Here is a 21,556-nt window from a genome sequence, read left to right as displayed (position 1 = left end):
GCACCCCCTACTGGCCTCAATAACACTTCATTCAACAAAAACCTTGAGGGCCCTTATCAATAAACAGACCAGGCTCAACCCTGCTTAGTCAAAGAGATAAACCAGGCAAAAACTGCGGACCGACAGAAGCTATAAACATCAATTATTTACCTTTGAATTTATGGTAAGACTTTTTTCTTACCTTAGAGATTAAACAAAAGTCTAAAGTTTTCAATATAGAGCACGATTAATAGCATATGCAAATGTAAACTCACCCGTGTGAGCGTCTCTGTATCTCTGCACTGGTCTCTGTACAGCTGGATGCTGCTTTGTGCATCTATTTGTGTGCAGTGTTTGACAGACAGGCAAACCCATTCCGTGACAGGACAGAAACGGAGCTGGTGCGAACCGTCGGTCCAGACCTGACACATCCACACGGGCTTGGAGATACTGATCATAACATGACTTAGTCAGAATCAGCCGTTACTGTAAACTTTAACAATAACATCACTAAGGTGACACATGCGTGATTAATGAATCTTTTCTCAATCTGGATCTAATTATAGTGTATTGTGTAATACTGGATGGAATGACTCACTTTGTTAAAGCGCTGATGAGCATCGAGTCTCTGTGCTTTTCAGCCAGTGTAAGAGAACTTGATTCTTCCACGCTGACTGTGGGAACCATCCCCTGACCTTCAGACGTCTGGAGGAGGAAGTGGCAGAGGTGGGAAAACCCTAAACATCCGACCGTGTGAAGAAGAGTCTGAAGATCTGAAATTAAGAGAGAAGCTGAAAATGTATAAACTACACAACATGATAAAATGTAGCCTGGGATAGAACAAACAATGAGAATGAAACATAGCCCTGTGAAAATTACGGTTTCCATAATACCCTTGTACACATTTTAACATCAAGAAGTTAAAAATGAAAACACACAGTTAATGTCTATACAGTGTACATAAACATGTCACACCTGGTGTTTTCTGCACTATGGAATAATATGTTATTCTTAAAGGTTATGTGTGTGTTTTGTGTGTGTAGAAAATCATTAAGCTATTTGTAAAACACAGTGGTAAACACAACGACTCAAAACATGGCCTGACAACCAAATGGCTCATCCAATAACGTGAGCTTAGGGCGGGACTTCCTGTTGTTCGACAGATGAGGGGAGATTTATGGGATGTATGGGACAATATCTGGCGGAGATACAGTCGTTTAAAACTCTGGAATCTGAGGGTGCAAAAAATCGAAATATTGAGAAAACTGCCTTTGAAGTTGTTTTCATATATTTAGGGTAGGACATTTACAAAATATCTTCATGGAACATGATCTTTACTTAATATCCGAATGATTTTTGGCATAAAAGAAAAATCGATCATTTTGACCCATACAAGAATGTACTGTATTTTTGGCTTTTACTAAAAATGTTCCCGTGCTACATAAGACTGGTTTTGTGATCCAGGGTCACATTTGGTGATGCAAGTCTCTCAGCTTTAATTGTTTATCAATGTTTCTGTTTGTGTGTGTCACATGTCTAGTAAGAGAAACCAGAGAGAAATTAGGTCACAACCTGCCCATCAGGTCATCACAATACCCCAACTCACAAACAATGGCACACACATAATGAATTCCAACAAACTGTCTCAGAATAAACAACCATGTTCATATGAATGAACTTCAGGATGTACAGGATAAAAAGAGTCGAGCAGATAAAGCCTTTTACAGGTGTGGGATTAGTCAAACTAAGGACAGGGTGTTGACAGAAACACTGAACAGGGGACATGAGGAAACCAGACTGGTGTGTTCGTAAAACACGGCACGCACATGCACACACGCGAACACACAATTGATTGAACAGATGTCTTCGATTCTTTGCTTGTATTGAGTGAGGTAGTTGACCGTGCACACAGCTGTTTTGATTTAAGAGAGTAGTGAGGTGAGATATTTCCAACTGCTTCTTGTTCACCGCAAGCACTTCACTTCTATATTTTGGATAAACTTGCCGAAACTTGACCAGTTGTTTGCTAGATTTGCTATGTTTGTGAAATATAAACAATTGTTCATCTCACAAGAACTGTTTATGTGAACAAATCACCAACATTGATAGTTACGAGAGTAATTTGATTGCTTAAAATAATAAGACAGCAGACGTCTGCATTTCTGTAGCTCAATTGTACGGAGCCCGTCTGGTCACCCCTCGGAGAAAAAAAAACAAGACCCGCAAATCCGTGGCCACAGTTTTGTAATTCGTTCCCTCAGTTTAAAAATCCGTGCTCTCGGATTAATAAACTGTACCCACAGTTTACAAAACCGTACTCTCGGATTAATAAACTGTACCCATGAGTTTCCAATCCGTGCTCTCGGTTTTGTAAACCGTCCCCTCAGTTTTTGAAATCTGTACCCACGAATTCATAATCTGTGCCCACGCTTTCGCAATCCGTTCGCACAGTTTTGCAAACTGTAGCCTACTCGCGGAATTGAAGCCTCTGTCTGTCAACAGAACAAGCTCCTACAGGAACATTAACGAATATTGTATACTGTTTTATTTTAGATTATATTATAAATTGTCTTAATGTGTTTACACACGAGCGCGTGGCGCATATAAAGCATGCGTTCATTGCCGCGTTTCACTGGCATAAAGTTGGTTTGACATTAAACTTTCGATATTCGTGAATTTAGGACCGTCTCTAAAGTTACATACACATTCAAATACATGTTTCCAACTTCAATGGCATTTAAAGGGAATGACTTATACCCACAAGACTAACTGTACAGTGTTAATGTGTGTGTCAGATATAATGCACACCTTTTAGATTATTTATATTTATTATAATAAACCGTTAAATCAAATGCAAATATTCCTATGTGTTTCACTGCTGTATGGGCTCATACATAAATATACAAATTTTAAAGCTCAATAGCATTTAAAGGGAATGACTCCCTGACTAACTGTAAAGTGTTCATGTGTGTGACAGATAGAATGCACACCTTTTAGATTATTGATATGTATTCAAATAAACCGTCAAATCACATGCAAACATTCCTATGTGTATAATGGTCCATACACAAATATACCATTATTTAAAGCTCAATAGCATACGTATGGAATATGTGCATATGATTTATGGTTTATTTTAATACTCAATAATCTAAAAGTTGTGCATAATAGCTGACACACACATGAACACTGTACAGTTAGTTTTGTGGCTATAAATCATTCCCTTTAAATGCTTTTGAAGTTGGAAAAGGTATTTTAATGTGTATGTAACTTTAGAGATGGTCGCTAAATTCACGAATATCGAAAGTTTAATGTCAAACCAACTTTATGCCAGTGAAACGCGGCAATGAACGCATGCTTTATATGCGCCACGCGCTCGTGTGTAAACACATTAAGACAATTTATAATATAATCTAAAATAAAACAGTATACAATATTCGTTAATGTTCCTGTAGGAGCTTGTTCTGTTGACAGACAGAGGCTTCAATTCCGCGAGTAGGCTACAGTTTGCAAAACTGTGCGAACGGATTGCGAAAGCGTGGGCACAGATTATGAATTCGTGGGTAAAGATTTCAAAAACTGAGGGGACGGTTTATAAAACCGAGAGCACGGATTGGAAACTCGTGGGTACAGTTTATTAATCCGAGAGCACGGTTTTTTAAACTGAGGGAACGAATTACAAAACTGTGGCCACGGATTTGCGGGTCTTGTTTTTTTTCTCCGAGGGGTGACCAGACGGTCTCCGTACAATTGCTATATATACAGCCACGGAAAAAAATAAGAGACCATTTCAGAGACTGTTTCTCTGATTTTAAAATTGACTATTTATAGGTATGGGTTTAGGTAAAATGTTCATTTTTGTTTCATTCTGTGAACCACTAACAATATTTCTCCCAAATATCAAATATTGTTTCTTTTTGCATTTGTTTGCAGAAACATGATAAACAGGTAAAAATAACAGACAAAATGGTCTGTATTTTTTCAGACCTTAAATACCGCAAAGTTCATATTCATTTTTAAGCAATACAACAGTAATATTTGTGTATTGTGCATTTAGGAAAAGTAAAAAAAAAACAAATGATGTGATGACATCGCTTTTCATAACAGTTTTCATGTGTCTTGTCATGTCTTTCACATTGCTGTTGGATGACTTTATGTCCTGAGGTTAGATTTTGTTGAAATTCAACAGACACTTGACTGGAATGACCACAATACATCTGCTGATTTGAAATGCAAATTTAGAGCGGCCCCTTTTTTCTGCGGCTGTATATGCACTTTACAGTAAGGTGCTTCAGACAAAAGCATCTGCCAAATGCATGAAATGTAAATGTGGACAGTAACGAAGTAAATTTACCTGAGTACTGTACTTAAGTACACTTTTTGAGTATCTGTACTTTACTTGAGTATTATTATTTTTTGAGTACTTGTACTTTAACTTCACTACATTTGAAAGACAAATATCATACTTTTTACTCCACTACATTTATAAAAAGGTCCAAAAGTAGAAAATGGTTTCTATGCAGCGGGGTTTCCTGTGTGCGCAATTTATCTGGCTTGCGATCTGCAGGACCTTTAACTGTTGCCAAGTATTTCAGTTTTTCTAAGCTCGCAGTTTTCCGGCAAGCTTTGAATGGACATTTGGCAGAGTTTTTTACGCAAATCTGGCAACTCTGGGATCTTCCCCGCTAAACTAATGTAAACGTAGGCGCTGCTACACCGTTGATAGCGCTCTAAAAAGGCAAATAGAACAATAAAAGACGAAAAAGGCACATGTTAAAGTGTGGTGTAATCATCTGTGGGTTACGATCAGTCAAAGATCGTAGAAACATTGTCATGAAAATGATCGGCATAACGGCTAAACGGTAAATAAGCATCACATACACCTTAAGCTACACGTGAGTGTTAACTTCTGATCTGCTGCTATATCATTTAAAGTAATTTGGAAAATGAATGATGTTTTTACTCAAGTAACTATAGTTGAAGTATTCCTGTTGACATAAAAACAATAGAACCCTGCCCAAAATACAACATAAAATGTAATGGATTTAATGGTAATAATGGGAATTGTAATGGTTACTTGTTGTCTACCTGTATGTGATGGATTCTATTGGTGGGATGGTACCCAAACACACTACAAAGAGGAATTTAATTTAAAAATCTCATTCTAATTCAAAAATTCATAGTTTTTTTCTGCAGGGATGGTATTTGCAGTAAAACCACAGTATCCACAAATTTACCATTTTCTATATATAGGAACCACATACTCCAATTAATAATCTTTAGTAAAACCACAGCAACTAAAAATACCATAGTTTCATTACACTAGCTATAGTTTATGTTTGTTGTTAAATTATGGTCATACAAATGGTAATAAATCCAACAAACACATGGCTTCTACACTTAACTATTTACAAGAACCTTACTACTTACTGGTAAATTGCTGCTAAAACTGGTTAAGGGAATATACAAAATAAAAGAACACTTCTCATAAATACATATAGGCCTAGGGGGCTAATGAGGATAATTAGGCTAAATGATCAAATCAGGATTATATCTAAACTAAACATATATGTGCTAAACATATAAAGCTCTTAAAGGAGTTGCTCACTGCAAAATTTGCCCCCATTGACTTTCCATAGTAGGAATAAAAATAACTATGGAAAGTCAATGGGGGCAAATTTTGAAGTGAACTACTCCTTTAATACAACTGATACTGTGAGCTACTCAGTGTATTCAGTAGGTTGCTTCAGAGGCATAAGGTATACGACAATAAAACAATGCACAACTGACATAAAGGAAATTTACTTTTAATACTTGAGTACTTTTAAAAGCACGTACTTCTGTACTTTTACTTAAGTAAGAATCTGTCTTTACAACTTTTACCTGAAGTGGAGTAATATTTGACCAGTAGTATCAGTACTTTCACTCAAGTAAGGAAGTTGTGTACTTCGTCCACCTCTGGTAAATGTACATACATATCTGACATGAGAATGTCCAGTGAAGTGATAACACTTTGCATCACATTATTTGGGTGAAAAATGCGTGTTTCTTTCTCAGACCGTACCAAGAATGTTGCTAAAAAGCGGGCCATAAATTGAAACTGACACGTCGTTCCACAGACAATGCAATGAAATGAATGCTAATTTAGTTGTGCAATTTACCGCGAACAACAGCTGGTGTTATGTAAGGGGCCCCTGTGTGCGCTAAAGACATTTTTTATATCTTTCCCTCTTCTCACTGTTTAAGAAATTAGTTAATGTTCCGTGATGGAATGAGCACAGTATCTGTTCCAATTCGCATACTGCGCCATACCATAGTGACGGTTTACGGGAAGAAAAAATTAAAAGATAAAAATAGATGTATATGTAAACAACAACCTACAGTCCATGTTAAATAAATGTATATCCTGGGGCAGTACCTATACAAAATGTTCTGGAGTGAAACTGTGGAAGAGTTTTTTTTTTATTATACATGTAAGGATCAATCGAAATGATGTTACTCTGTGTTTGTTGTCCTAATTCAGATGAATGATTCTACTATAATTAAATATGAATGAATGAAAGTAAAACAAATTGTGCTTCTGAATACAAACAAAGATATTCCAACTCGCCTACTAAAACACAAGTAATCACAAAATACAAAAGTAATTTACACCTTGACACTAAGGACATCAAAGATGACGAAAAGCAATCTCAAAAACGTGGACAACATAAGTCATATTATTGTTTACTATTTCAGTGTATATGCCTGACATTGACTTTTAGTCACATGAGAAGCATGCTGTTGCACCCAACACTCATCTTCACTGCAACATCAGTGTTTCCTTAAATTGGAAATCCCCAATAAAGCTTGCACATCATCCTAAATTGAAATAGCAACATGGAGGAAATCCTAAACCATTACTTTTATTTAACGCACATGTCAAACATTCTTTCTCCAGTTCTAACTGTACGAGTAATATCAGCACACCAGCCTTCTTAAAAGATAATTCAATGTGACTTTTTATATATAATGATTAGTGCTGGATCTTATTCTGCGGCACGTGGTACTACACATTGGTCCAGGAATTCAGAGCCACTCACTTTGATGAGTCTGGATTCAAAGTGAATACAAAACACTATTACTTCGAGTTATTCAGTTGTAACTAAAGGGTTGTAGAATTTAGTCCTGTGATCAACTAACAAGCCATAACACAGTGTGTACAGAGCTCTATAGGTTTAAAAAGTTCTGTGATAATCCAGTTGGATGAAATTTCTGGAAGGAAAGTAAACAAAAAAAGTACTGGAAGGAAAGGGAACAAAAGAAAGTGTAATCGACTGACCTTGATTCACCCGTCTAGTTTGGCCGTCCCATTCCAGAAAGTGCAAGTTAGCCAGGGCCTGTGTGGTTTTTTTATCAAAAGCATTGTGTTGTCCCGCTGTGCATTTGTGCTCTGCAACCTCAGAAGTTCTTGTACCTTCTCTCAGGCTGTAATTTCCCTGATCACAAACACATAGCCCCTGTTTTGTCTCATCTGGTATTTTAGATTGAAATAATTCCTTCGGATCAGAAATCCCATCCGTCTCATGCTGTCCAGTCTTATCTAAATGATTCTGTTGAGATGAGATTTCGTTCTCCGGGCAGTATTTCCTTAGGATGTCCTCATGGTTACTGGAGGTCAAGGGATCAGAGGTCATCAGTTGCTCCGCCACCTCTTGAGCCTCATCTTGTATGTACTCCAGAAACAGCTCTTGTGAATGGGAGAGGGGGCTGATGGGAAAATTACTGCTGGACCTCGTACAGCTGTAGAACTTCAAAGACACTTTCTCTGGAACATCATGACCTTGGAGGAAAAAGAGTTAGGCCGAAGTTTAAATACAAAGATTTATTAATACATAAAATTAGGCGAGTATATACATGTAAATACATGTGCAAACATGTATCAAGATCAAGAATATTCTTTGCAAACAATATTGAAGGAGTTGCCATTCCTTGTAGGTTCTTACTGCTTTTTCTTAAAATATTTGGTCCAAGCAATCCATATCAAAAACATTTTTATTTCTTTTTGTTTCATGATGAAAGAAATTTCTTAGCGTAACTCGTTTTAAAAAGTAGACCTATGCCTTCAGATTAAAAAGTTTTTAAGAAAAGTTTAAGAAAACATTTCAGTCAAGTGACCCTAAACTTTCGAATGGTAGTGTATTTATACATCACAATATTGCCTTGTGTTCCTGTCTTGCTTGTTGTCACATGGCAAGTCAAAATACAAAAACAGGATGTAATCAAGCTCAAGGGATATAATCCTTCCAAGTCATCAATTTATATGTATTTTTATAAGTATTTTTTTATATTATAGGATATTTTCAGGTATCTACATTATTGCCTTTGATTTGTTTCTAAACAAAAACATCCCCTATCACTTCACCATACACAAGTGATATCACGTTTTCAGTAAGGAATCGCCTTTCATGTTATACAAACGTATGTCAGTCTAACAGTCAAAGAAAGATGCTTATGAACCAACTGCACTGTTATTCAGAGTCTCACCCGGAACAGTGAATTTCAGTGAGCCGTGGTCCTCAGTTCTGTGGGCTGGGGTCACATGGTGAAGGGACGAGCCCACGAGGACCACATAGTAATCAGTTTCCTCCTGAACACACTGAGACTCCTGCAGCTTACCGCAGACTTCCACTTGACCCTGAAAGAGAAAGAGTGAGAGAGAGTACATAATATCAGAATATATAATATCATTTGTGGAGGATAGTGGATGTGATTATGAAATTTCGAGAGGGAGAGGGAGAGGGAGAGGGAGAGAGAGAGAGAGAGAGAGAGAGAGAGGTTGATATACATGTAATAGTGGAGTGTTATGGGACACTATGAGAATTGGACAAAACAATTAGTGTAAACAATTTAAATGCACAGAATATAAAAATGAGGATATTAAATCGATTCCATAGTCATGATTCACCTTTGTATATTTTCACAAATTATTTCCTGAAAAAAGGAATCCTGCTTCGAGTTGTTTTTGCATAGTAATTTGGATACCAAAGGAGACAGAGCTAAACCACTATTTAAATTGCTGACAACATAATGGAGGTACACACCTTTGAACCAACCTAGTCTTGTACTTGTTGAAAAATGTCTGTAAAACATGACTGAAACAGACAGAAAACAGCACTTCTTTTTGCACACTGTAAAGAACTAAGATTTGGCTTTCCATTCCAAACCCTCAAACTTTTGTAGAAAGTGAACTCTGACTGCCAAAAAATGGTATTGGACATGATTTCTTTTTCCATTTTAGAAACACTGTCTGTCTTCCTGTCTGACAAGGCTAGGCCTATGAGTTTATCAAATTTTGCTTGAAGAGTTGGTTCAACACACTCACATTGAGCCACAACATAATTACATTTAAATGACTATGTGGATAATGATTCTTTATTTTAAGTGTTTTTTGAAATGTAGGTCAAGACTGAATGTTTGTATAAATAAGGTCAGCTCAACTCAAAAGAGACAAATGAACCTTCAATGCTCGTAATGAGCGCATGTTCTGAAACACATCATTTTGCATGTTTTTTGTAAACAAAGATTCTACAGAAAGTGCAAAATAAAGGACCAATGTGGCAATGTTAAATGACCCTTAATGTTGTTGGATTGTTTAACTGAGTAAAAAGAATAATAAAGTCATGGTCTTATTATCAAAATCATACATTACGATTATCCATCACAACCTTTACTGCAAAAACGTAACTATCTCTGTGTTACTGTGCTACAAGAAACTCAAAATCTCTTTTAAAGGTCCAGTGTGTAATTTTCGGATGATCTATTGACAGAAATGCAATATAATATACATAACTACGTCATCAGAGTAGGGTTGGTCCAAATAGCATTTTTGGAGCTTCGAAGCTTCGGTAGTAATCAACATAGAATTTTCGAACATATTCTTCTCTCTAATAAAAGGCAGGAATCTCTGAGCACTTTTCCACCATCGCGCCGAATCGTTCTTGTTGCTTAATCGTTCCACTCCGTGCCGAACCATGCCAGCCGGTACGTAAATGGTTTCATTCTCCACCGCAGGGCTGATAACGGAAATTTTTAGAATGTAAACACAAACGCGTCACGCGCTGCCTCGGTAACACAAGAGACTGAGCTATAACGGCTCTGTGCGCGTTCATTAGCACGATTATAGAACCGTGCTGAAAATTCTGAGCCGAGAACAGTTTGTAATTGTGTCGTGTCGAACCAGGCTCACGTGGAAACATAACTGTAACCGTTTCAGACTGTGCTTAGAACGATTCGGCGCGATGGTGGAAAAGCACTCTCTGTGTCTGTCTGTCTGCATTTTTATTATGTCGAGAACCTTCACGCGTGGCGGGTGTGTTGCTGCGGGCCATAGGGAGTGCAGTGTCGCATTTTGGTGCAATATGGACATGATACACGTTCAGAATTAATAAACTTTTAATACAGAACAGCGCGAGCTGGAAGCAGCACGCCTCACATTAAAATAGTTCCATTTTGTTTTTAATGGCAAATTATATTTAGTTTAGTTTCTGTATTAAGTTAATTTAGAAAAAATGTTTGGAGTATTTTTGTTCGTGCTTCAGGTGCTAGCATAGTTCCATTGCCAACTGCGCTGGAGTGCGGATTTAAATGCATAACATGGAGGAGACTGTTTAAACTGTTGCAGCAATTAAAATAGTTTAGTTTTGTTTTCAATGGTAAATTAAATATATTTCGTTTCCCTTCCCTATTACGTTAGTTTAGAAAAATGTTTTGAGTATTTCTTGTTTGTTGCTCAGGCACAGAACGCAGTTTGATTGCCAATCAAGCCAGAGAAGCAGATTTAAACGCAAGACTCATTCAGCTTCAGCTGTCACCGTAGGAAAAAAAACTTTGCATACGTACGGCATAGTGACATGCAACCTGTGTCCTTATCAGGTCCCAAACTGCTCCAAATTTTAGGTTTGTCGGACATCATGAAGCGCTGCGCAGGCCGAACAGCCAAAAGCATCTTTCATTAATTGCTCTCGTGTTGTTTTAATAACATAAGCAGACATAAAGTTGAACACACAATAAATGACAAACTAGCATTTTTATAGGCGCACTACTTACAGAACTCATGTGATTTTTCAATCTCGATGTGCTGTTGTGATAGGCCAGTTTCAAATTGCATATTTGGCACAGTGCCTTTGTCTTGATCCTCACTGAATTTAAAGTGTTCCCATACACTTAAGGTTTTCTTCATTTTTGTCTTCTCTTCAAGATTAACTAAATCATGACGTTCACTCATGGTCGATTCACATTTAAGCGCGAATGAAAACCGCATCGTGGAGAGATGCCAGGTGTTAGAAAAAAAGAACATTCCAATCTCCAAATTGAAATCGAATGCCAACCCACCGAACCAATATTCGAATAATCGAAAATTCTGGTCCAGCCCTACATCAGAGGTGTATAAAGACCTTACATAATGGAGCGTTTGGTTTTTATTACCTTAGAATGAGCTATTTCTATCTACATACACCGCGGGTCCCCTTGCATGGAATTCTCCATGATGTTTCTACAGTAGCCCTAAACGGACAAACTGCTCTATTTTTTTCGGTTTTATAAATACGTTATCTCCTTCGGCAAAGAAGCGAACCCGTAACGACATCTTAGCACTGTGTCAGCCACCTTAGAACTTCGAAAGGGTGGGGAGGGGTTGAGTTAGCCCTTAGTTGCAATAAGCAACCTTACTGCTAGATGCCGCTAAAATTCATACACTGGACCTTTAACACAACCAGAATTGGAGGAAACATGAGAAGTTTCTCTGTACCCCAAAGCAAGTACAGAGACACTGTGTATATCAACAAATCTATGCACACACACACATTTTCTAAAAATAACAAATCCAAAACCACAGCCATTCATCATCAATGCAGCCATTCAAACTTACACACACAGGCCATAGAGATCAACCCAGAATTCCAAGCCCTGATTTTATTAAACAGACCCTGGATCAAAGCAGCACCCCATAAAGGAGGCACGTGAACAGTAAATTCAGTCTGACCAGGGGCATGCGTGTGACAGGACACTTTTCATTTTCTACCTCCATTCAACATAAAGGCCCCTTTTGATTGTTTGCCTTCCTTCACCAGACGTCTCCCTCACTTCCTGTCATTTACGGGGCCCTGCAGAAATAGTGATGGAGGGAGGGAGGAGAAAAAGCTACTCTGGTGTGGGAATGAGGGAAAGGTAAGAACTCTCCTCTTTCCTGAGGCTTTGCGCTTCACGTGGGGATGAATGATGAGCGTGGGAGTCTCTCTCTGCATCTCTTTCCACACTTCCACCTGTCGTAGCAGAGGTCCACAGCATTCGTCTCTCACAATCTGGCTCTCATTTCTTAGTATTAAAGGTGTAATATGGTGCGAACACATGTTTTTCTGTGTCTTTGGTGTGTTATAAGTTGCCCATGCATGTATTAGACACATAAAATTGCTAAAATTAAAGTATCGGAACAACAGATGCATTCTATCTAAAAGCGGATTCTCACCCAGACCTGCCTGAAACGCCTCGTGTAACCACACCCCCACAAATCTACGTCAGTTCGTGGTATGAGTTGTCTAAGACCGCCCAGATGTATACGCAAGTCAGTACAATTGCTTTGGAACCTGATGTTCCAAATATGGTAAGAGGCGTTACATTTCCGTCACACGCTTGCAGTCTTCGACCAATCACTACGCACTGGTTAACTGGCCAATCATAGCACACCTCGCTTTTCAGAGGATGAGCTTTGTTAAAAATCTGCGCGTTTCAGAGAGGCGGGGCAAAGAGGAGATACAAACAAGCACCGTATGTGGAAAATACAGCTTTTTTAACCTGTAATCGTGTATACACATTGCATTACATCTAAAACAAACGATAATATTCGTTTTAGCCGTGTCATACGACTCTTTTTAACGTGACAGTACACCCAAAAATGAAAATTCTGTCATCATTTACTCACCCTCTTGTCATTTCAAACCTTAATGACTTTCTTTCTTCAGCAGAACACAAAAGAAAGTTGAAAGGAAGTTGGTAACCGAGCTGCACTGGCCCCCATTAACAGAAAACCAATGCAAGTGAATGGGGTCCAGTTAACAACAATTTTCAAAATATCTTCTTTTGTGTTCTGAGGAAGAAAATCATACAGGTTTGATATGACAAAAGGGTGAGTAAACAATGACAGAATTTTCATTTTTGGGTGGCTCGTGTACGATGTTCACAATTTATGTACAATTTACATTTATGCATTTGAACAACTGTAGCTGTCACAGTGTGGCTTATTTCAACCTTGTTGACACAAACATTCTAGGCTGCAATATATACTGAACCCCATGATGAGATTTCAAATAATCAATAAATGAGGAACAGAGCAGAGAGCCAGTTCACATTTTGGCCTCTGTTTTACCTCATCTCATGCTGTTTCTACTTGAACAGATGAGGAGAAAAGCAGAATATTCACAGTTACATCTCTGATCAATGAGGAGCTGTTATTGTCTCCAGCACCTGTTTACAGACAAGATCCAGAAAAACATCTCACTAATAGCCTCACCGCCGGTCCCCGTGGACTGCATGCGTAGCCGTGTGTTCCTTTACCAATGACATAATCACTGCCACCTGAGAAGGGTGTGTACCAGTTTCTCATGTTCTAACAGGATTTGTTTCTAAATGCATGTTGAGGTGAGCATTATTGTTGTTCAACGTAGCGATCACGTCTTTCTGCGATCTCTTGAGGCTTCTTACGCACACAGGCCTTTTATAGTAAATTTAACAAAATAAAGCACATTTTCTGAATAACGATGCAGCTTTAGGTATAACACCACTGATTAATCGAAGGCAATTTTGTTTTCTGGCCAGCAGAGCAAGTTTTAGAACGGAATACAAATGTGAACATGACAATGGTAATTTATTTCTGGAGGTTTGGGGAATTGCTCACATTAGAGTTTTGCTGTATTTGATGTTTAGTACAGGCTCTGGAGCAACATTATTTTGCATTTACATGTAAACAATAAACTTCTAATTTATTACAAATATCATTGATACATTCTTCTGACTTTCAAAAGACAAGCCACCTGACAACAGCACAAGTTGGATTGACTATAGTCAGCACAGTTCAAGTGACACAAATAAAGTCTGTGAACATCATAATATTATTAGGAAACCGAAATAGCATTGCTACAAAATTCTCCTTTATTAGAGATAATCACTTGTTGGATTGTCTTTGATCACAATGTTCTTGTCTGAACAAACCAGCTCAAGGAATTTTAAAGACGTGTGATATGCTAGAATTTCTTTGTGGTAGTGAATAGGAGCTTTCTGACCTAACTAAATAACTTAAAAGAATTCTACTACTGATCTAAAATTACATAATCTGAAAAGGTAAACACACGTTTGGCTGGTACAATTACATTTGAAACATCTTTAAAGGAGACATCAGATGAAAACCTCACTTTTTCTGTGTTTAAGTGCTATAATCGGGTCCCCGGTGCATCTAGCAACCCAGAAAACATGAATAATAAGAACCCAGTAAGTTTGTTTTGGTGTGCCTTTCCCTGCAAGCATGTGAGAAATCGAGCCGTTCAGATTTCGCTCCGATTGTGACGTCCAAAGTGGATTATATTATAATGTTACCGCCCCTTAATCTACACAGTTCCACCTACCGCGCTCCGCCATTGTTGTTTTCACAAGCGACAGCAGTGTACGTGACGCCATGGCTAAAGTTCGTGGACAACATGCAATGTAGTCGCTGCACAGAGTCCAAACCTAGGAAGAGACAGGAGTGGATTTATTTTATTTTTAGTGGAAACCCCTCAGAAACCATAAGTAAAAACCTGCTTGTTTGCGCGAATCACTTCAAACCGGAGTGCTTTTTCAACCTGGGACAGTACAAGCAGGATTAGCTTCAAAGTTGTTCCTCAAGAGGGATCGAGACCGACTGAATGAGAGAAAACTGCCGATTTAAGTAATATTTATCAACAGTCTGAATTGACGTAAATGTACCGTATATATAGGAGGATAACGTTAGCATATGATAGCGAAGGGAGCTAAGTCAGTCACGGGCTAAATAGAACATTCAAAGCCAGTGTTAAATTTACTGTATATAAGTGCAGATGGGCACTTGGAGTTTAGCTGTATGAATGTTAATACATTATGTGCGTTAATATGTTCAGCTGCGGCAAGCTGTTTGTTTTGCTAATGAACAGGGGTGAACACTGGGGTTAGTTTCTTTTTAAACATCTCAAATCATTTGTGCTTAGGCTGTGTGTGTAACGTTATAAAACTTGTCAATGACAAGCGCTAAAATCCATGTAATTCCGCTGAGATCTGATGTGGATTCTGTGGATTTTAGGTAAACATACACGCACAACGTAAACGGATTAGGATGCGCTGTTTGCTGTGACAGATTTTTTTGTCTCCAGACGAATGATTTGAGACGTTTAAGACGAATCTAACCGCAGAGGAATTCAGGAAATATCACTTAGCTAAACCATTGCCATGGCAGTACTACACGTGTGTGGTGTTGACACGCCGAACTGAAGGGGGGGTGGGGTTCGCTGTAACTCATTATCAGTTAAAGAGACATGCACCAAAACAGGTTGCTGTGAGCATAGCTGTTTTTGACGAGGCAAGACGGGTTTTGTTTACACAGCCATTGAGTGTTTTTAAGCAAAATATGTTACAGACATTTCATGAAGACCCTAATAAATCATACCAACTTGTTGAAAGTGTCTGAGGAGACCTTCAAAAGAGAAACAAAATCCTATCTGGATAAATAATATAAAGAGTATAAAGTTTAACTGAACTTTAAAGAATCAATTAAAGTCTGGTATCACAGCCGGACGGTATCTAAATTGTTGGTGGTGTATTTTTCAATACATTTGCCTGAAGACATAAAGTGCAACAAATTTGTCTGGAGTGTTTTCACCTCTCCAGAAAGATATTCCTTGAGAAATAAAAACACTCCCGAGTCAGAATACAGCATTGATTTTATTTTGATGGCTCATCCCAGCCACCAGGGTCCTTATTATCCAACATACAAACCCGAATGAAGGTGACGTTCAACACTGACTTGTTACCACAACAGTAAAACAACAGCAAAGCAGTAGTTTAGTTGCCATACATTGGGCTCTGCAAATAAGCAAAATATTGCCACACATATGTTGATAAAATGGTATAGGGTATGAGAGTAGGCATACCCTATTTCACCTACAGATTCCTGGCCTCACCACACGGACAGGAAGAAACTTCTGAGTATTATACAGTCGAATTCATGTCTACCAGTCCAGGGTAGCAAATTATAATAGTAAACATTGTTTATTTAAAATAGAGCTGATTTATTTAAGTCAGATTTGGAACAACTCGAAGGTGAGTAAATGAAAACAGAATTTTTATTTTTGGGTAAACTATCTCTTTAACTCTGAATTTTACAGCTAAGGTGTGAAGGTAAGTGTTTAAGCAGGAAGATGTATTATGTGTTTATTGAGGAAATGCATCCCGTCTGATGTCTAAAGCAGTACACAGGAATAGGAAGAAAACAACACACATGAATCTTTTCGTGTTTACCTAGCCGAGGCTCTCCAAGACCTCAGATTTCCAAAGAAAACATTTCCGCACATTGAATGACATAATTCTTGAGGGAGTCGCGTGTCCAGCGGACATTGATCCACAACACACCTGATGTAGAGCTTAAATACCTAGACAACCAATTGCTTGCCCATTGAAAAAGAACATTTACAGTTTAATTACACAAAAAGTAGTTTTCTAGTTCTGAATAAATGCAACAGCTTGTGGATCATTCATTTTGACATGCAAGCTTTTGATAACCAGACCAGTTTTTTGACCAATAGACTAGACCACCCCAACATGTGACTTTGCTGAAATACACAAGACCTCCATTAAAACCCAGAGCTTCCTCTGTATTATTATATTCTCAGCACTCTGAAGTTTACTCAGTGTTATCATGCAACAGACACACAGTGAATACTGTTTGTTCCAGTCAAACATGGGCATGCTTTTCCTCACTCCACAGATGAAACCGCACACAGAGCCAGACTTTCCCATCACCCTAATGAAGTTTGGGAAACAAAACATGTCAAACATGTCCCCCATATCTCTACTGTGTCAAACATGAGTACTTATAACCATTAACTACAAGCCAAGATAACTGACGTGTTTATTACCTCTGCATTTTAATAACTCATAAATGAGTCACAAAACAAGGACTAATGACTTTTAAGTCTTGTTGTGGTAAGCTGTTATGGTACAGTTTAGACAATTAAAACAAAACTTGAATATTGTAAAACTTTATAATTTATCCATAGCGTTTAACACATCTTAAGAATACATTTTAGACAATATCAAATAAAAGTACAAAACGAAACAAACCACACTCTAAAAAAAGGTGCTTCAAAAGGTTCTTCGATGCCAAAGAAGAACCTTTTGGTTCTGTAAAGAACCTTTAACATCTGAAGAACCTTTCTGTTTCACAAAAGGTTCCATAAAGAACCTTTAACATCTGAAGAACCTATCTGTTTCAAAAAAGGTTCTTCAGATTATAAAAAAAGTAAGAAAGAGATGGTTCTTTTTACTAAATGGTTCTTTGTGGAACCAAAAAAGGTTCTTCTATGGCATTGCTGTGAAGAACCTTTTAAGCACCTTTATTTTTAAGAGTGCAGGTGACTTTAAACCTGCTCACCTTGACTGTGATTCATTAAACATTCTTTTGATTTTAGACAGACATCGGGCATCTGGCTGAGAATATATACATACACACCCTGGCATACAGGCAGGGTTTTTCCTGCATAGAGAAATTGGAGGCGGCCGCCTCCGTCAAATATCGTGCCGCCTCAGGCTCTCGCTAAAATTATGTTGCGAGTCTTCACAAGAAATGCTGCGTGCATTTAACAGACTGTCATTTGTAACTGCAGTTGCGAAATTATGCCACAATGGAGGCGATGTTTCGTTATCAGCACACTAAGGCGCTAAAAAGAGTTACAGAACAAGAGCCAGCCTGTGTTTCACGGCTGTTTGTTTTGCATCCAAGTACGTTTCATTTCTTGAAATGTATTAAATTAACATGAAGCACATCATTGTAATGTCTTTAGCGGTGCAGTTGGATCGTTGAATCAGTGTATACTGTACACTGCGAGTTCGCCAGTATGAACGCACATTGCGTTCAGAACGACTCGCACACAAATGAATCATTTGAACAGATTCATTTAAACTATTGAACTTTTCAGTTACTAGCAAATATAAGAGATCCTAGAATCATTTAAAATGAACCACAGAGAAAGAATGCAAGATGTGAATGAAAAAAGCTTTATTTTATAAAAAAAACATTTCTGTTTGGTTGAATAAAAGTAATGTTTTATATAACTTAATAATTGTCATTTTTATCTAATTTTATTAGAACTTTTAATATGTCAAACTCGAAGTCACTTTGGTTAAGCCACTAAAAGGTAAGGTAGGCCTACGCGTGTGTACAAGATCAGGATGGCACCACCTCCGCCTCATTTTGAGCCAGGAAAAACCCTGACAGGGCCATACAAATCCAAACTCAGATCTGCTGAAGGAGCACAAAATAGCACACCACACCCACTAGTCTCATGTCAAACATCATGGCAACAGTGGAATAGTAGAGCCACGATTTATAACAATTCTAAATTGTTGGCAATAAACATTTTAGATGATAAAATACTACAAAATACTGTACACTGCTACCATTGTAATCCATTCAGTTTCAAGGAAAAAACATCCACAAAGCAATCAACGGTTACACTGAAAAATTTAGCGACACTAATCTTTACATCAGATGCAGCTGTTCAATAACACATAAAAACCCTTTTAGCCTAAAGCACATCTCTGAAAGTAAAAAAAAAAACACTCTCTTAATAACACTAGGCAGCACTTATGTACCGGGAGTCCAGGAACACCTGAAAGCATTTAGAACACACACACAAACACACACATAGGCACGAACAATAATTGCTTTTAGTTCTGAGTGAATGAAATGTTTGTCTACAGTTCCGTGCTGGGAGTTGAGAGTTGACACTACGCAAGCCTGCCATAAACTCTCAACATATCCCCTTGCAATAACACATTATCCCCATCACAGTCACATACACCTTAAAAAGCCTCACGGACCTAACACATAGACCCCCTCTTTCATAATGAGGTCACAGAGAAGGATTGTGCGTCTCTTTCATTCACCCCACACTGTGGTTACACAGCTGAGCTTGCTAACTGAAGTAAGGTCGGGAAAAAATGTACTATTGTAGGGATGGTGTAGCCCAGTGGTTCTCAAACTGGGAGCCCAAAGATGAAACAAGGGGGCAACAGATTTTATTGCATTTCATGAAATAGTAAGCTATCATAAATTTTATGCAATCCAACATCCGAAAAATAAGACCACCAACCAAAAGAATTGGTGCTCCAGCGTTGTATAACTGAATATGTTTTTGGTTTAATTAAAATTCTAAGTTTAAGCTTTAAGTCTTTATCTGGGGGGCTGCAAAGTGATGCACCCACACAAAGGGGGGTCCTTACAACTACAACATTTGAGAACCACTGGTGTAGCCTGTTGGTTGAAGATCTAGGCTGGTAACCAAAAGGATTGTGTCCTTGAGGATTTCTATCATAATACGCAAGTCAAATTTGACTGCTAAAATGAAAGAGACAAGAATGTTTAAAGGGATACTTCAGCCAGGAAACAAAATTGAATCAAAGAACTGCTTGATTTTTAATTTTCCGGAAAAACAAGCCTCAGGTTCACGCGCAGCCGAGGGATAACGGAAGTTAGACAGATTTCTAATGGAAATAGATATTTCTTCTAAAGAAACCCATCGATTCGTTCAGAAGACCTTTGTTAAAACCACAGAGCCGTGTCAAGCAGTTATTTGATCGATGGATGCACTTTTTGGAGCTTCAAAAAATTGCCCCTCGTTCACTCCCGTTCTACCGCTTGGAAGAAAAACAATAAGTGGTATTATAAGTCCGACTGCATTATTCTTCAAGAAGAAAAGTCATATTCAGTTAGGATTCCTTGAGGGTGAGTAAAACATGGGGAAATTTTGTTTTAAAGGGCTGAAGTATCCCTTTAATGTGTTCCTGTGACTCAGCTGTGTCAGTGGAGTTAAGGCTGGGTACAAATCTCTAGAATGTATATATGTCTTATTTTTCATATTTTACAGTGGCTAGCAATAATAAACAGGAACAAACAAGCAAGCGGTGCTTTAGACACAACAGGAGCCTATTAATTGTATGTGAGTCAGACTTTGTTGAACTTTCCTTTTCTTTCCAATATTTTAAACAGTATGCAAAAACTCAAACAAATGCGGTTTGAGAGACCAGGGAGGGGATATCAGGAAGGCGAGAGCAGTTTCCAAAGGGTTTTCTGTCATGAAAGCCATAAACACATGCACAGGTGAAGTCATTTATAAATGTGTTTTGTCATCTGGCAAACAGACAGGATGAAAAGACAGATCCCAAAGGAGAAGGAAACAAAGGAATGAAAGAGTAGAATTTCATGAGAGAGAAATGGAGCAAAATTAAAATCTGTGACACTCACATAAAGTGGCACCTCTACCCTGCTGAGCTCCATTATAGCAGCGGCACCTGACAAATGAGAAAGAAAATGTTATAATATTGGCCAAAGACACACACCCACAAATAAACCAAACACATCTGTGGAGAAAAGGGCATGTGAGCAGAACAGGATCTCACATCTGAGAGCTATGTTGTACTGCACAATATGGTGAGCGGTTAGAAAAACACTTTCACAAGAAGCAAGGTTTAAAGCGCCCTAACACGCGCGGTTTCTGCCAATCTCATATTAATCTTGAGTATTGAGTAGTATTGCATACTTTGTATCTTCGAAGAGTGTTTAGTTTGATCACATTTATAAAAGATAGATACAGCTGTACGACTTTTTCCAAAAGCATACGGTACGTGCGGGGGGAAAAGGGTAGGCTGAACACCCAAATGCAGTAAACAAACTCTCTCTCTCTCTCTAACATGTTGACCATGTTAAGCATGAGAACACGTTTAACATTGTAAAGAAGTCAGAATGCATGACACACCGTTGCAGCAACCCTTTAAAGAATAAAGTACACAAAAAGCTACAAAAAACAAGCATGCGATTTTCCTTATTTTTTGTTTAATCGCCATTCCTAAAAGCATAATTTCACACTTTAACATCACAGTCTGTTTGTCCATCCATTCATTTTTGCTCACGGAGTCACCTGACTTTTCATTTAATTGGACCAAATCCTCAGAGGGAGGGGAAAAAAACTTTGCCTTTTAATTGGAACCTGTTCACATAGCTGTGTGGACAACAGAGAGCTTAATCTTTTGATCCTCCAAATGTCAGAACACAGCGTCCATCAAAACGCAACCCTCTGCCTGTGTCACACTGGGCCTGAGCACCCCGGCAATGTTCTTTTTTCCAGGTGAGAGAGCTAGGCCTTATAATTTATGCCTTGCTTTAACTGTAAAATATGAAATTGTGTTTTATTTCATTTCTTGAAATGCTGTGAACATGATGAAATACTTTTAAAACACTTGAGCTGGTTTTATGGTTGTATAT

At 38.2% G+C, this 21,556-nt stretch overlaps 1 protein-coding gene across 4 annotated transcripts in view; it reads right to left on the bottom strand.

The window, feature by feature from the left end:
* arhgef28a (Rho guanine nucleotide exchange factor (GEF) 28a) overlaps positions 1–21,556 on the bottom strand; it is a 69,075-nt gene that overhangs the window by 44,736 nt on the left and 2,783 nt on the right. For all 4 annotated transcript variants that reach the window (XM_057353021.1, XM_057353038.1, XM_057353029.1 and 1 more), the window contains exons 2-6: positions 20,540–20,586; positions 8,506–8,656; positions 7,301–7,801; positions 578–752; positions 255–429 (exon numbers count right to left, since the gene is read on the bottom strand). In XM_057353021.1, the coding sequence (XP_057209004.1) occupies positions 255–429; positions 578–752; positions 7,301–7,801; positions 8,506–8,656; positions 20,540–20,572 (1,035 nt within the window). In that variant the 5' untranslated portion in view covers positions 20,573–20,586. The remainder of the gene's footprint in view (positions 1–254; positions 430–577; positions 753–7,300; positions 7,802–8,505; positions 8,657–20,539; positions 20,587–21,556) is intronic.

Source organism: Triplophysa rosa, linkage group LG2 (assembly GCF_024868665.1).
Source record: "Triplophysa rosa linkage group LG2, Trosa_1v2, whole genome shotgun sequence".
In the NCBI taxonomy this organism is placed as follows: Eukaryota; Metazoa; Chordata; class Actinopteri; order Cypriniformes; family Nemacheilidae; genus Triplophysa; species Triplophysa rosa.
The sequence above is the reverse complement of the archived record's forward strand: the minus strand, read 5'-3'. Positions and strand labels throughout refer to the sequence as shown.